This window comes from Gymnoscopelus microlampas (genome assembly GCF_963454915.1).
Source record: "Gymnoscopelus microlampas genome assembly, chromosome: 14".
Classification (NCBI taxonomy): domain Eukaryota; kingdom Metazoa; phylum Chordata; class Actinopteri; order Myctophiformes; family Myctophidae; genus Gymnoscopelus; species Gymnoscopelus microlampas.
Window position 1 is genome coordinate 43,883,344 of NC_139951.1, and position 14,348 is coordinate 43,897,691.

The 14,348-nt window shown below is 40.6% G+C and overlaps 1 protein-coding gene across 1 annotated transcript in view; it reads right to left on the minus strand.

Annotated features, from left to right (window-relative positions):
- The window catches only part of LOC311060490 (protein tweety homolog 2-like), a 131,240-nt gene that overhangs the window by 56,578 nt on the left and 60,314 nt on the right, over window positions 1-14,348 (minus strand). The window contains exon 3 of the mRNA XM_084078686.1: window positions 11,176-11,287. Coding sequence (XP_083934812.1) covers window positions 11,176-11,287 — 112 coding nt within the window. The remainder of the gene's footprint in view (window positions 1-11,175; window positions 11,288-14,348) is intronic.

A 14,348-nucleotide genomic window follows, 5' to 3' on the forward strand; every position in this document is an offset into this window, starting at 1 on the left:
TGAAAAATACCCAATATTATATTATATTATACAACGGGTGGAAACCTCATATGTCCACAACTGTTACTTTTCAGGATTCAAATTCACAAATAGCAAAAGTATCAGATGTACAAGCTCAAAACGCAGCGCTTCACGCCACGTTTCGAGCTTGTATATTTGATACTTTCGATGCTTTTGTGAGACGCTGTAGTATGATCAAGTAGGGCATTCATTTACAAAACAAAAACGTAGATAAGAGGTTTCTGCCCGACAGCAATGAAATTATACTAGTCCATACCAGCCATTTCCACCCACCGTCCGTCGGAGCTATGGGACTGCAACCACGACTGCAGATCCCATAGTCTACGAGGATGATTCACAAAAAAGCAAATAAACAGCGTAAATTTGGGGAAAGTGAAAAATGGTCTGTCTTCACTGTCTTCATATACCAATCATCAATGCCCATGTGTAAGTTCAGATCAATTAGTCAACTCCCTCAATTGGCTCAACCTTTTGAGGGAGAAAAATGCGGATAAGACAGAACGACGGACAGAGGTTCCTTCATTTTATAGTAGGATAGGATTACATTATATTATATTGTTGCTGTCGGGCAGAAAACTCTTATCTCCATATTGTAACTTTTTGTGTTTTTTCGTAAATGAATGTTCTACTTGATCATACTAAAGCCTCACACAAAAGCATCTAAAGTAGCAGATCCATAAGCTCAAAATGAGGCGTGAAACAAGGCGCGCAACGACGCGTTTTGAGCTTGTTTTTACGGGGCCAGAGCTCAGCTCTGGACCTGTTTTATTATTCGCTTTATTCTGTCACTTCTGCCACTTTTCGCAGTTCTGGCTGAACCGCGCTGTCGCTTTTTACGAAACTCGGACATATGGTAGATGGTCATGAAAAACGATCAAGAAATAATTCTCACAATCTTTCGTCCAAAGGTGGCGCTATAGCACTTAATTGAAAATGGCAACTTTGAACAGGTACAACTCATGCCCTGTTTGACCTACAGCCATGAAACTTGGATACACATATGCGTCTCCTCATGCTGAACAACTTTCACCCTCTGACTTTTGACCTCTGACCTTTAGATCTCCCACCATTTTGAATTATATGAAAAACAGTCATTGGCTCCTAACTTCTGCATTTTTTCACTTATGGAAAATCCGTTGGAAATTTTTGTAGGCAGTGGTCCAAAGTTCAAGTGTCAAACGTTTCGTGCAGATTGCTCAAAAATCCCAGGAGGAGATAGATTTTAACTATTACAGTTTTATGAAAATTATTAATCTGTGCCTAAAACATACATGCAGACTCACATTTCTTTGAAACTTTGCAGAAATGTACAGGGTCATTCCAAATATCACTGAAACCAATCTTACTCCAATTGGCCAAAAGGGGGCGTTATAGCAATTTTTTGAAAAGGCAGACTTTAAACAGGCATAAGTCATGCCTCGTTTGGCCGAAAGTCGTGAAACTTGCTTACACATGTGCCTTGACTCATGAGGAACACACGTATCGATTTGACCATTAAGCTCCACCCTTAGATTTTCCGCAATTTTGAGCAGTTTGAAAAATACTTGTTTTTGCCAGTTCTGGCTTAACCGTGCATACGCTTTTTACGAAACTCGGCCATATGGTAGATGCTCATGAAAAACTACCAAGAAATAATTCTCACACTCATTCGTCAAAGGGTGGCGCTATAGCACTCAATTGAAAGTGCCAACTTTGAACAGGTACAACTCATGCCCTGTTTGACCTACAACCATGAAACTTCGATACACACATGCGTCTCTTCATGCCCGACAACTTTTGTGGTCTGACTTTTGACCTCTGACCTTTAGATCGCCCACCATTTTGAATTATATGTAAAACAGTCATTGGCTCCTAACTTCTGCATTTTTTCACTTATGGAAAATCCGTTGGAAATTTTTGTAGGCAGTGGTCCAAAGTTCAAGTGTTAAACGTTTCGTGCAGATTGCTCAAAAATCCCAGGAGGAGATAGATTTTAACTATTACAGTTTTATGAAAATTATTCATCTGTGCCTAAAACATACATGCAGACTCACATTTCTTTGAAACTTTGCAGAAATGTACAGGGTCATTCCAAATATCACTGAAACCAATCTCACTCCAATTGGCCAAAAGGGGGCGCTATAGCAATTTTTTGAAAAGGCAGACTTTAAACAGGCATAAGTCATGCCTGGTTTGGCCGAAAGTCGTGAAACTTGCTTACACATGTGCCTTGACTCATGAGGAACACACGTATCGATTTGACCATTAAGCTCCGCCCTTAGATTGTCCGCAATTTTGAGCAGTTTGAAAAACACTTAAACCCAGGATTTTTCAGCTATTTGCGTGAAACTGTATCATCTGTGTGATCTCCTTTTTCACAGTTACTTGTCTGTTGGGCCAATGGCGTCTCCCTTAAATGAATGCCTCACAATCTCAAGGTCGCCAGTTCATTTCATGGTTTGTGAGCTTGTAGATCGGCTACTTTCACTAGTTTTGGTTCTGAGGAGATGTACAATTTCTTCATTGGTAAATGGTTTGTGAACGAGTGATCTTAGTGTTAGTGAAACAGGGGCTTGGTTCATGAAAGAAGGCAAGAGTTTATGATCTTCAACAGACAATATCAGCCTGGACAAAGCTATAGCACTATAGGTAGTGTTGCAGCCTATTAGTCTGAAGGTTGAGAGTTCGAATCCTGTTAATGGCAGTAGGTTGAGATGTCCAATCAAACCATTATGTTTCCATCTCTCTCTCTCATCAATCTATTGTTTCCATGTCACTCTCTCTCTCTTCAATCTATTCCGTTTCCATGTCTCTCTCTCTCTCTATTCACTGGCCCCGTATTATCGCTGCTTGCAGCTATATTTTAGCTTGTTTTTATGATATTAAAACAAAACTTAAAGATGCTATTAAAACAAAACTAAAACTAATACAAACTAAACTAAATTTAAGCCTTAAAGCCTTAGGAATTCAGACAATAAAAAATGCTACAGGATAATGACCTTGGCTCAGAGACAGACACATGATGTCCGCCACACTCCAGTGAGGAAGTGGGAAAACAACAACACTGGAAGCTTTATCAGCGGCCAAAACCAGGGAAGTCCAAGAGATGTGTTTATAAAGGCATTTATGGCTTTGGAGACAGAATAACAAACATTATAAAAGGCGCTAAATCACGACTTTCGGAAACACGGTGGCTTGCACAGCTGGGTTGTGCACCAATATTAAGGAAGTGGGGACAGCAGCACTATACAGAGTGGTTAGCATAAACAGAGGGGAACAAAGAAATACTCAACTTCAGTACTTCAATCAAAGTATAGATACTCCAGGTAAAAAAAATGACTCAACTACAAGTGAAAGCTGCTCAGTCAAATATTAATTATTTGTATTGTATTCAAAAGTACATGATTAACACATTCACTGCCTGAATTATTTTCACTGCCTATTATTATTCATGCCAGAGATTTTTCAATGAAAAAAAAAAGTACTCAAGAGCCGAGATACAGAATTTTAAAGTTTTAAGTTAACAAGGAAGTGGATAGGAGTCTAGATCTTCGACAAATCATATCTCCTTGGTCTTTGGGTCAAATTAAAAAACAAACAAAAACGAGTTAACTCGTTCTTGGCAATCAAGTGATGAAAAACTAAAAACGAGTTAACTTGATCTAGGCAATCAATGTGTTAAAAGTCTTCAAAGGTGCAAATTATAAAGTATATTTTCTTTTTTAATATCAATGCATAAATCTATTGTAGTCATTGTCTCCCCCAAAACTCTAAGATTTTCCAGACATTTTCTAACAAAGTAGAACTTTTTTTTTGCTATTTGAAATAGGGCTAAAGTGGTTAATTCATAATGTGCTTTTTCCCTTCCTAGAAAAATAAAAAGTAAAAAGCATGATTTTTGTCTAGTATCTAAAAATACAAATACACACGTTAAGCACAGATACTCTACTTAAGTACAGTACTCGACTAAAAGTACTTTGTTATGTCCACCACTGAGGAAGTGGGGACGCAACACTGCGCAGAGTGGTTAGCCATAAACGCTACGAGGCGTAGCCATTAAAGAGAACAATTCAGTAGACTTGAATTCCTCTGCAAATCCACAACTGGCTTTTAGAGGGGAGATGAGAGCGTGCTTAAACGAATAGCTGGCCTCCCGCTCAGCGCTAGCACTTTTAGCTTTTTTTTGCACTTTAATTGCCCACTCATGTGTAGAGAGAGGAGTAAGTGTCCATTAGACATGCGACTCAACGGTGTCTGGCCTGTAAGTACAGTAGTAGTATACACCTACTCAGACACTCGTGTTAAGATGTCAAAGCTGTTTTTCAAGACCGCACGTCAAGATATCATGCAGTGGGATACAGACAGAATTATCTGAGACTTAGAGAACAGCAAACAATTCCACCTGGCTTCGTAGAATACCGTCTATACATCGTTTGGTCAATAATAGGTTTCCCACAATGCAGAGACCTTGCATGCATACGTAGGTATGTAGGGCTGTCACAATTATGACATTTATCATGACGATTAATTGTCGCTCAAATAATTTGCGATTAACGATTTAATTGTGTTTCTGTCGTTGGAACATTGGAACATTTCCGTTTGGCTTTTAGGCCTGATATACTCTATTATTTAAAACATCTATTCGTATTTTTTCAATTTGATTCGTTGATATATACAAATATAACTTTATCAAACAACATGCAAGGAAATAATTGAGAGTTGCAGGCCTAGTACGTACATACATACATACATACATACAGCACAACACGTACACGCATGCATACACAAAATGCAAGTGCAAATTAAGCACATGATGAATGTACTCACTCATGCATGCACAACACACAGATACTGTGTACACACACACACACACACACACACACACACACACACACACACACACACACACACACACACACACACACACACACACACACACACACACACACACACACACACACACACACAGTTCATGTTAGATCACATGGCCTCATTGGGCTGCTATGCTCCATCCTAACACCACACACTTGGAAATCCTCCACCTTCAGATCATCAGCCAAGTCTTTCAACAAGGTTACAAGGTCACAAGGCGGTCCTCATTAATAAGTCTTGTACAGTACAGTATATAAGAGTAAACTGTATTTTTTGTTTGACTGCTCAGATAGTGTAGCAGTAAGTAAGTATAGTAGCGTCTCCCTGGCTTATTTTTCTTTGCTTTGACCAGCTCGTTCAACCTCTTGTTCCACATGGCCTTTGAGAAATTCATGAAGAAAACCCAAGTTGTTAAGTGTGTCCAGTAAACTCTTTCATTGTTCCTTCCAATTTGTTATCAGCTTTTTTTTTATAACCGGAAAGTTTGTCGTTGTCGGGTGGAAACCTTGCATGTCCAAAACTGTCACTTTTCAGGAAATTAAAATAATAATAATAATAATAGTGGATTCCAATGGATCCAATGGGGTTATTATTTAGACACAAGCTCTTGTTAATACTGTACTTTTCATTGGTTCAATATTTATAAAACCCACAGATACACCTTCAGAATAGAGATTGTAGATGGGCTATTTTCGCTACTTTTGTGTGACAAAGTAGGGCATTAATAAAAAAAAGTTGAATTATGGTGATGCAAGGTTTCTGCCTGAGATGAATATTATCGTCTGTCGGGTGTAAATCTTGTACGTCCAACACCGTTCCTTTACAGGAAATGGAAAGAAAATGTCCAGAAATTGTGAAAATCGCTGATCTACAAGCTCACAATGCGTCACAATGCAACACATTGTGAGCTTGTACATCAAGCTACAGTAAGTATGACGAAGTAGGGTATTACATAATATGGTGATATACAAGGTTTTCTGTCTGACAGCAACAATATTATGTTTGTAATTATGCCGGTGGCCTGCGCCTCAACCGGTGTTGAACTCTCCGGTTGAACGCTCGCTGACTGACCCGGACATGAACCCTCCTCCGCACTGCAGACTGCTGGCAGACGGCATGCAGTCACCCACTGCAAACAATGGACTTTATTATTAGCCTGGACACTTCACATACCACATCAAATGACATCACAGCACACAGATAAAGCATTTCCACTTAAACAGCCTTCCCCCATGTATACCAGTGTTGTTCAAACTTAGCGTTTTCTGTCTTTCTCTGTGTGAAACCAATGGCCCCCAATTTGCACCCGTTAGACCCTGTGCTATCTGATTATTTTCCTATATCGTCTCTGTCGGGTGGAAACCTCATATGTCCAAAACTTCAAAATTAAAAATAGAAAAAGTAGTAGATCTACAAGCTCAAAACGCGTCACCTCGCTTCGAGCTTGTATATCTACTACTTTTTATGCTTTTGTGTTAGCCTTAGATCAAGAATATTGTAGATGTATTTTTATCGATTTTGTCATTTTTATATTTACAAGAGTCTTAGCGACCACACCCCAGTGCACCGTGGACTTTCACCAGTAAAGCCTGTATTTCTCCAAAAATTCTCCAAAATGTTCAAATGCAAAATATAAGGTGCTTAACTGGTTGCCCAAAATGTTAACTAGCGGTCCGGAGTCTTTGTGCAATGTATTAGTCCATATTTTACAATAAATACAGGCTTTACTGGTGAAAGTCCAGGGTGCACTGGGGGGTAGTCACTAAGACTCTCGTAGATATAAAAATCGATAAAATACATCTACGATAGTCTTGATCTAAGGCTACTTTTGTGTGACACTGTAGTATGATCAATGCGTTAATTTACGAAAAAACAACACAAGCTAGAATATGGAGATAAGAGGTTTCTGCCCGACAGCAACGGTATACATTCAGAGCCTGGGAGAGAGAGAGCGTGCAATGCATCTGTGTGTGTAAATGGTAAATGGTGCATTTAGCGCCTTTTACCTAAAGTGCTTTACAATGTCCTTTACATTCACACACAAATTCACACGCACATTGACAGGAAGCCATGCAAGGCACCGACCGCCTTGTCGCGAGCAGCTATAGGGGTTAAGCGTCTTGCTCAAGGACACACTGGCACAGAGCCAGGAGGAGACGGCAATCGATTCGCTCTACCTACTGAGCGTGCATATGTATATGTATGCGCGCGCGCGTGCGTGCGTGCGTGCGTGCGTGCGTGTGTGTGTGTGTGTGTGCATGTTGATGGTGTATGTTTGATACCTCATGTCCCAGCGCACACACACGCGCGCATGTGCACCTTCGTGCACGCGCACCATACGGACCAATACGGTCCAGACCAGAACTAATCAATGTCTTAATCAGGGGGCTGAGAAAAAGGTCCCCGCCGATAATGAGCGGTTCTGAGTTCTCTCCCTTCCTTCCGCTCTTACAGAAGCCACCATTTGGATGCTAATGCCTATATTTACCCTCCGTTGTACCTCGGTGTCTTGCACCCGGGAAATAGCCGATCTACAAGCCCGCAAGGCGTCGCGGACGCGACGCCTTGCGGGCTTGTAGATCGCCTATTTCCGCCACGCGACACCGCCGTATGATGATTTATACATCTGGCTTTAATTCATTGGTCTCCGGACAGCACCCTGCACACAAGGGGGGGGGGGGAGGCTTTATGTCGTCGGGCCAAAAGCCAAACGGAACCATTGTTGTGGATGAGATTGAGAAGCACTTCAATGCAGGGTCTCAATACGAGGAACTGCCAATCAGGAGAGCCAGCATTTGGCCTCCTGTTCATCCCCATCAAAGCCTTTTGTCTCCTGGGCTCATGCCTGATTATGTGGGGTGGGGGGGTGGGGGGGCACAGGGAGCTGTGTGCACCACACTGGCCTCTTTGTCCCCGGACCCCGCTCCGAGGAGGACTAGACCTCCTTAAGAGTCTATAACGTGCTGCCGTGGTGGACAAAGTAGGCTACTCAACGCCCCTGTACTTCAGTCAAAGTATAGATACTCCTCCTGGTTAAATGTTACTCTACTAAAAGTGAAAGTTTGCTCTGTCAAATTTGAGTTAAAGTAATGGAATAATATTGCTAAAGTATTCAAAGGTACAAATTACAAAGTACATTTTCTTCTTTTTTTTATATCATTGCACTGCTGTATTGGAATTCAGAAAATGTCTGGGAAATAATTGCTTTTTTATTTTTTTGCTAAAAAATGTTTTATCAGATTTTCCAGAAATGTTCAAAAGATATCAATAATAGTAAAAATAGTAGATCGACAAGCTCACAATGTGTCGCATTGTGATGCGTTGTGAACTTGTAGATCTTGTAGAGCTTTGACCTACGTGGTTAATTCACAATGTATTTTTTACCCTTCCTAGAAACGTATAATAATAACTGTACTCAAGTATACAGATACTCAAAAAGTACAGTACTCAAGTACTGTCCTTTTTTTACTGTCCACCACCACTGACTATGAAAGAATGAATGCTGCTAAGTGGTGTGTGAGCATCCAGAGGAGGCCCTGTCCCTGCAGATTAGCTCTTACACACTGCTGTGTAAATCACACTATTACACACTGCTGTGTAAATCACACTATTTGATGTGCCATCATTAATGTGCTGAAACAAAAAATGAATAAATCCAGAGGACTGCCATTAATGTCTGTCATACTGTTGTTTACGAAGCCTGAAATCCAAACAGAAATGTGTTTTCCAATTATAATGTTCCGACGCTCAATGCCAAAAACGCAATTAAAATCGTTAATAGCAATTATTTTCTGTGACAATGGAATCGTCAAGTGAAACGTCAGGATGGTGACAGGACCAACATGTCATAGATGAGCTCATATACAGGCTACAGACAGATAGCGCTGCCTGTAAATCACACTATTATGATGTGGCCTTCATTATGTGCTGAAGCATAAATGAGGTTTGGGGGGCTTTCACTGAATAAATCCTAGAGGACAGCCATTAGTGTCTGTCACACAAGGAGATAATCCCCCCCGTCAGCAGACTGCAAACATCTGGGATTTGATCTACATCGGCTGTCACTGGGATTCCATTAAGTTATTAACGTTAATACGTTCCCAAAGTCATGTTTTGTTGTAAACAAACAGGGTGCCCTCCACATCAACCACAAATAAAACATAAATAGCAGCGGTGGTTGGCATGTTTTTGTTTTCTTGGTGATTGACTCGGCTCTTGATAGAATGACTAACAGTGTTAGACCAGTGGTTCTAAACCAGTGGTCCGGGGACCACCAGTGGTCCTTGAGGGGGTTCCAGGTGGTCCCCGGCTAAATGATGGAGAGTTGGTAACCAAATGGACCCTTATAGATCTTTAACTCTTGAGCGTGTACAATGAAACCAAATGGACCCTTACGGGTCCATTTGGTTTCATTTTACGCTCTCAAGAGCTAAATTATTGTTAAACATCTGCATTACTTAATTAAAGAATTGATATTTTGATCAACGTGTGCCTGTTGTGTTTAACTCTCCTATTGGTACCACATCAATATATGGAATTATGGACAAAATCTTATCCAACGATAACAAAATATTCTAAGTCTTGGGTCTGAGAGACAAAATCTCATCAAATGGTGGTTTGTAAACATTGGTCAGACCTGTTTTTATTTATGATGAGGTATATGAGGTAAGAGGTCGTACAGTTTGTGAATATATTATAACCCTTACTTGTGCGAAACCAACACAGCTCAGCCAACAGGAGATCTCTGCTGGCCAACGGAGACTAGGAATGGAGATCGAGACGTACTGATTCCATCATGGAGTCGATTCTGAAGTGATTGAGAATGTGAAATCAATAAGGTGTTGGCTTATCGATTCTCTTATCGATTCTAGCGGGACCTGACGTCTCGAGAGACAAGAGTCATGTCATTGAAATCAAATCACTGGCAAAAACATATCTCCATTATTCAACTTTAAAAAAATAAAGAAATGAATCACCCTTTAGATCTGTGTGTTTTAATATTGAACCAATGAAAAGTATTAAAAAGTGCTTCTGACTAAACCTCCTAACTCCATTGGATCCTCAAACTGTCGGTCAAACAACCTAACTCCAACTCAGCTGTATTTGGGTAAAGTGATGATAATATAAGGACACAATCAAGTATCCGACAATGTATAAAGTCACCATACCAACTTTGATGAGGTAGTATTGTGTTGTTTTTTTTTTCATTTCCTGAACAGTTAATGAACAGTTCCTGAACAGTTTGGACATAGTTGGTTTCTGCCCGACAGCAGAGATATGCTTTTGACTTAAGTTGAATTGCCTGCCAACTACTGAACCAGTATAAACAAGGAACATGAATGTAATCAGATCGATAAGCAGGAACAATAAGGGGATCAAAACGCATACTGTACAAATGTCGGATCTGTGAGTCCAGCACTGACCCCAAAACAGGGCCTCATAGTGTAGGTATTATATACTGTACATCTGAAACGCAGTCTCACAGCCAGATCCATTCTTTTAAGACACCACTGTCACTGCATGTGGTCCCATTCTGTTGATGCAAGCCCACTGAAACACATCTCAACACGGACGTGTGGAGAACGTTAAGAGAGGCAGAGGCTGACATTTCTAAAAAGGACACTTTGGTTTGCCTGCAAAACCAATTCGACATTTCTAGTCAGATTTAGAGTAATTTTAAATTAACACGAGAATGATACCCGTCACGAAAGAATAACTCCACATTTTGAGCACGTTATCTACAACAATGGAACACAACCTTGCCCTGATTATGAGGCAGAGGCACATTGACAAAATCAATCTTTGCAAGTACCACCACAACCCAAAAACACTCCCTGTGATCGATCAAAATTCAGGAGGCATTTGCATTACTTTCACCATATTATAAAAAGCTGCGTTCATGGTCTGAAGAGGGCTATTTACTATTTACAGATGGGTAAAAGGGCAGGGTAACGGGGTGCCCACTGGCCTAGCGGTCCAGGCGCATACCATATACACTGGTAATCCAGCTTGACAGCGTGTCGTGGGTTCAACTCCCGAACCCGACGACCTCTGCTGTATGTCACCCCCCATCTCTCTCCTCATTTCCTGTCAGCCTACTGTCCTGTCAAATAAAGGCATAAAAGCCCCCCCCAAAAAAGGGCAGGGGCTCAAGGCCCCATTGATGTCTATGTGTGCACGTGCCTGCATCTCAACGCGTGTCCATAGTGTGTGTGTGTGTGTGTGTGTGTGTGTGTGTGTGTGTGTGTGTGTGTGTGTGTGTGTGTGTGTGTGTGTGTGTGTGTGTGTGTGTCAGAAACCCACCAGACTGTCCACTCCTCCCAGGGTGTGATTAGCATTGTACAAGGAATAGGTCAGCTGGTACACCCCGTCGTTGGTCTCGCTGTTGCCGTAGAAACCGACCCCCACCGCCACGCTGTGAGGAGAGAGGAGACGAGAGGAGAGGAAGGTTAGGACAACACCGCCTTATGTTACACCATCAATGTCTGTGGCGCTGGATTATCTTCGTTAAAATTCAAAGGGCAATATAACTTGAATACAGCATAATATACTTTCTCAAAAAATAAGTACCAGAATATTTGTTAGTTTGTTAGTTTGTTCATTAATTCATAATAATTGGTAGGTTTGTGTGCTAAAAGTCTGATTTTGAGTCCTGCTTTCACCATGCAATGAACGTTTGATTGATTGATTGATTGATTGATTGAATACTATTATTAACACATTGAGTGCCATAACCGTAGATCTACGGGAGGAGATTCTTTTTTAAATAGATTTATTTTTCCACACAGGGCGCTCTAACGCAACTTTGGGATGAGCCACGGAGTCTCTAAAATGGAGAGGACGGATGTGGATCCGTGCCAAAAAACCTACCTCCCGTCCACTCCCATTATAACTCCTTGAGAAAAAGCTTCATTTCTCCATATCTTTTTTACCGTGGTGGAAACGAGGCGTTTTCGATGGCCGATCACTCTGCAATGACGGATCGCGTTAGAAATTGTATTGTTCCAGGCGATAGTCGGGACCCTCGCCACACCTACTATCATCCCCCAGTACCTGGGTGCGACCTGCCGCACCCAAGCCTTGCTACTCATACTTGCCCGGGATCATACCCATGACCTTGTGGTTTAAAAGACAAGAGCTCTACCGGCTGAGCTACACGAACACTGATAAAAAAAAGTCTTTCAAGTGTTTCAACTGGCCAGGCAAATGGGTTATCTGTAAATAAGTGATATTGCACTAATTGCATTCATGAGATAATTGTTGACAAATAAATAAGTTGCACGTATGCTTTGTAAGCCAGCAGAGCACATGAACAACTAATAAAGATGATTGACAACAACTGGACTTGTATATCATGCAGAGACAGCTATACAACCTCGGGTTCTAGCAAAGTTTTTAAGTTCTTTAAACTTTTGAACTTAACTTTTTAAGTTCAAAAGTTAACGAATTGCACAAAGTCCCGTTTATTCCCGTTTATTCCTTTATAACAGTCTTCATAGAATCACTCTTTTGTGGTGCACATTTGCCCATGGTATCGTGCAAAGTTCATGGCACTCCCAGTTCTGTAGTAGAACCTACTGTGAACTTAATGAATATTTAATGCCTTCATTTTCACAGGGACGTTTAGCCACCAACACACAACAAGCTCCATCAGCTATTCCAACACACTGCTGACTGTGTAGATATAAAACAAACAAACAAACCAACCACAAACTGTGGGGGCGATTTGTTGACGTTTTGTTGTGCCTACCAAGTGCGTCGCTACAAGTGCTGCCAGAGTTTGCGAGATAAATAAGCAACCAGGTCTATGAAAACAAGCCCAAAAGAAGCGACTTGGCCACATGAGCACTTTAAACCTACTTATACATTGGCAATTTTCCAAAAATCTTGAAATAAAATGTGGAATATTTGGAAGATTTTTTAAACATTCGAACATCACAACTCTGGTACGGGGCTCCCTGGCACAGAACATTTTCATTTTGGGGTTACGGACAAATACATATTAATTTGGGGGTCCATGACAAATATTTGAGAACCACTTGCTTAAATAATAATTTAAACAATTTGAAACAAGCCCAAATAAGCAACTACACTTTTGAAACAAGTCCAAAAAAACACAGCCAGCAACTACCAATATTTAAAAGCAACGTTACTGAAAAAGAGGCCCAAAGTTGCTTATAATAAGCGGACATGGCAACAACTGGTGCGTCGCTAGCTCCTATCTGTGAAGAGAATGTCCAGTTTTAGGTTTTAAAGGGGTATTATTTCCCTATCAATTCACTCACCCCATGAAGCCGTGAATTCATGGAGATTTTTGTTTTGGTTTGTCACATTCCTGAGCCAATAATCCAATATTTGATGAATTGTTAAGCAAAACTATATTTAAAACATCCGCTTTAGCTTATAACCTCCTCAGTGCAGTCCTCCTTGGATTTTCACTGTGAAAGTTGTTTTGGAGTTTAAACATTTCCTTTTTTTTCCATAACCCTTTACTTAGGCCTCCTATTAGTATACACTTTATTTCAGACACAATAGGTCCATATAAAAACAGAGCTACAAAACAGACAATAACAACACATAAATAGCCTGAGTACCAGACTGAGATCAGTTGATAACATATAAACATTGCCTCCAGTGTTTCCAGAAGCATGAGGAATACCTTGTATCACTCTGTGTGATCCCTGTTAAGGCCGTAATTAATATATTCTTTGACTTCATCAGTCTACACATACATTTAAACATAACATTCCTCAACACAGCATGAAAGGTGGGTACATTACTGGTCACAAACATTTTACTTGCACTAGTCCATCTTGGGAGTTTCAGGAATATTCAAAAAGCATCATTATATGCCACCTGAAGTTTTGTCATTTTTGCATTGCTATAACGGGACCACAAGTGGGCTGTATATAGAGGAGTGCAATATGTTTTAAAAAGTGATACTTTAACATTGTAGTTTACAACACTGGCGCTGCACATCATCATCACGATTATGTGACCCAGGTATTTAAACTTTTTCACAACCTCTAATACTTCACCTGCCAATGAGAAAGAGGGAAAGGTGAGCTTCTGATCGTCCTTTGTTCTAGAGATCATAACCACACTCTTTTTAGAGTTGAACGTTATATCAAACAACTTTCCGCAATTAATTCAATCAATCAAATATTGGAATATTGGATCAGGGATGCGACAAAAACAAAGAATGCTAGGCTTCGTGGGATGAGTAATTGATAGATTAACACGTTATTTTCGGGGTGAAATACCCCTTTCAACACCCAAGGACAAGAAGACAAAACAAAATGAAGTGGACAAACAGGGACCACCGTGGGGAGAATAAAGAAGGGGTAAATAACATTTCTCGCAGCAGAAGGAGAAAAACAAGATTCACTGAAGAATCAGAGAGGGGGGGAAACCCCACAGAAAAAAACCCAGCATAACTAAATGCTTTGGTGACCACACACACCAATGAGAAGAGA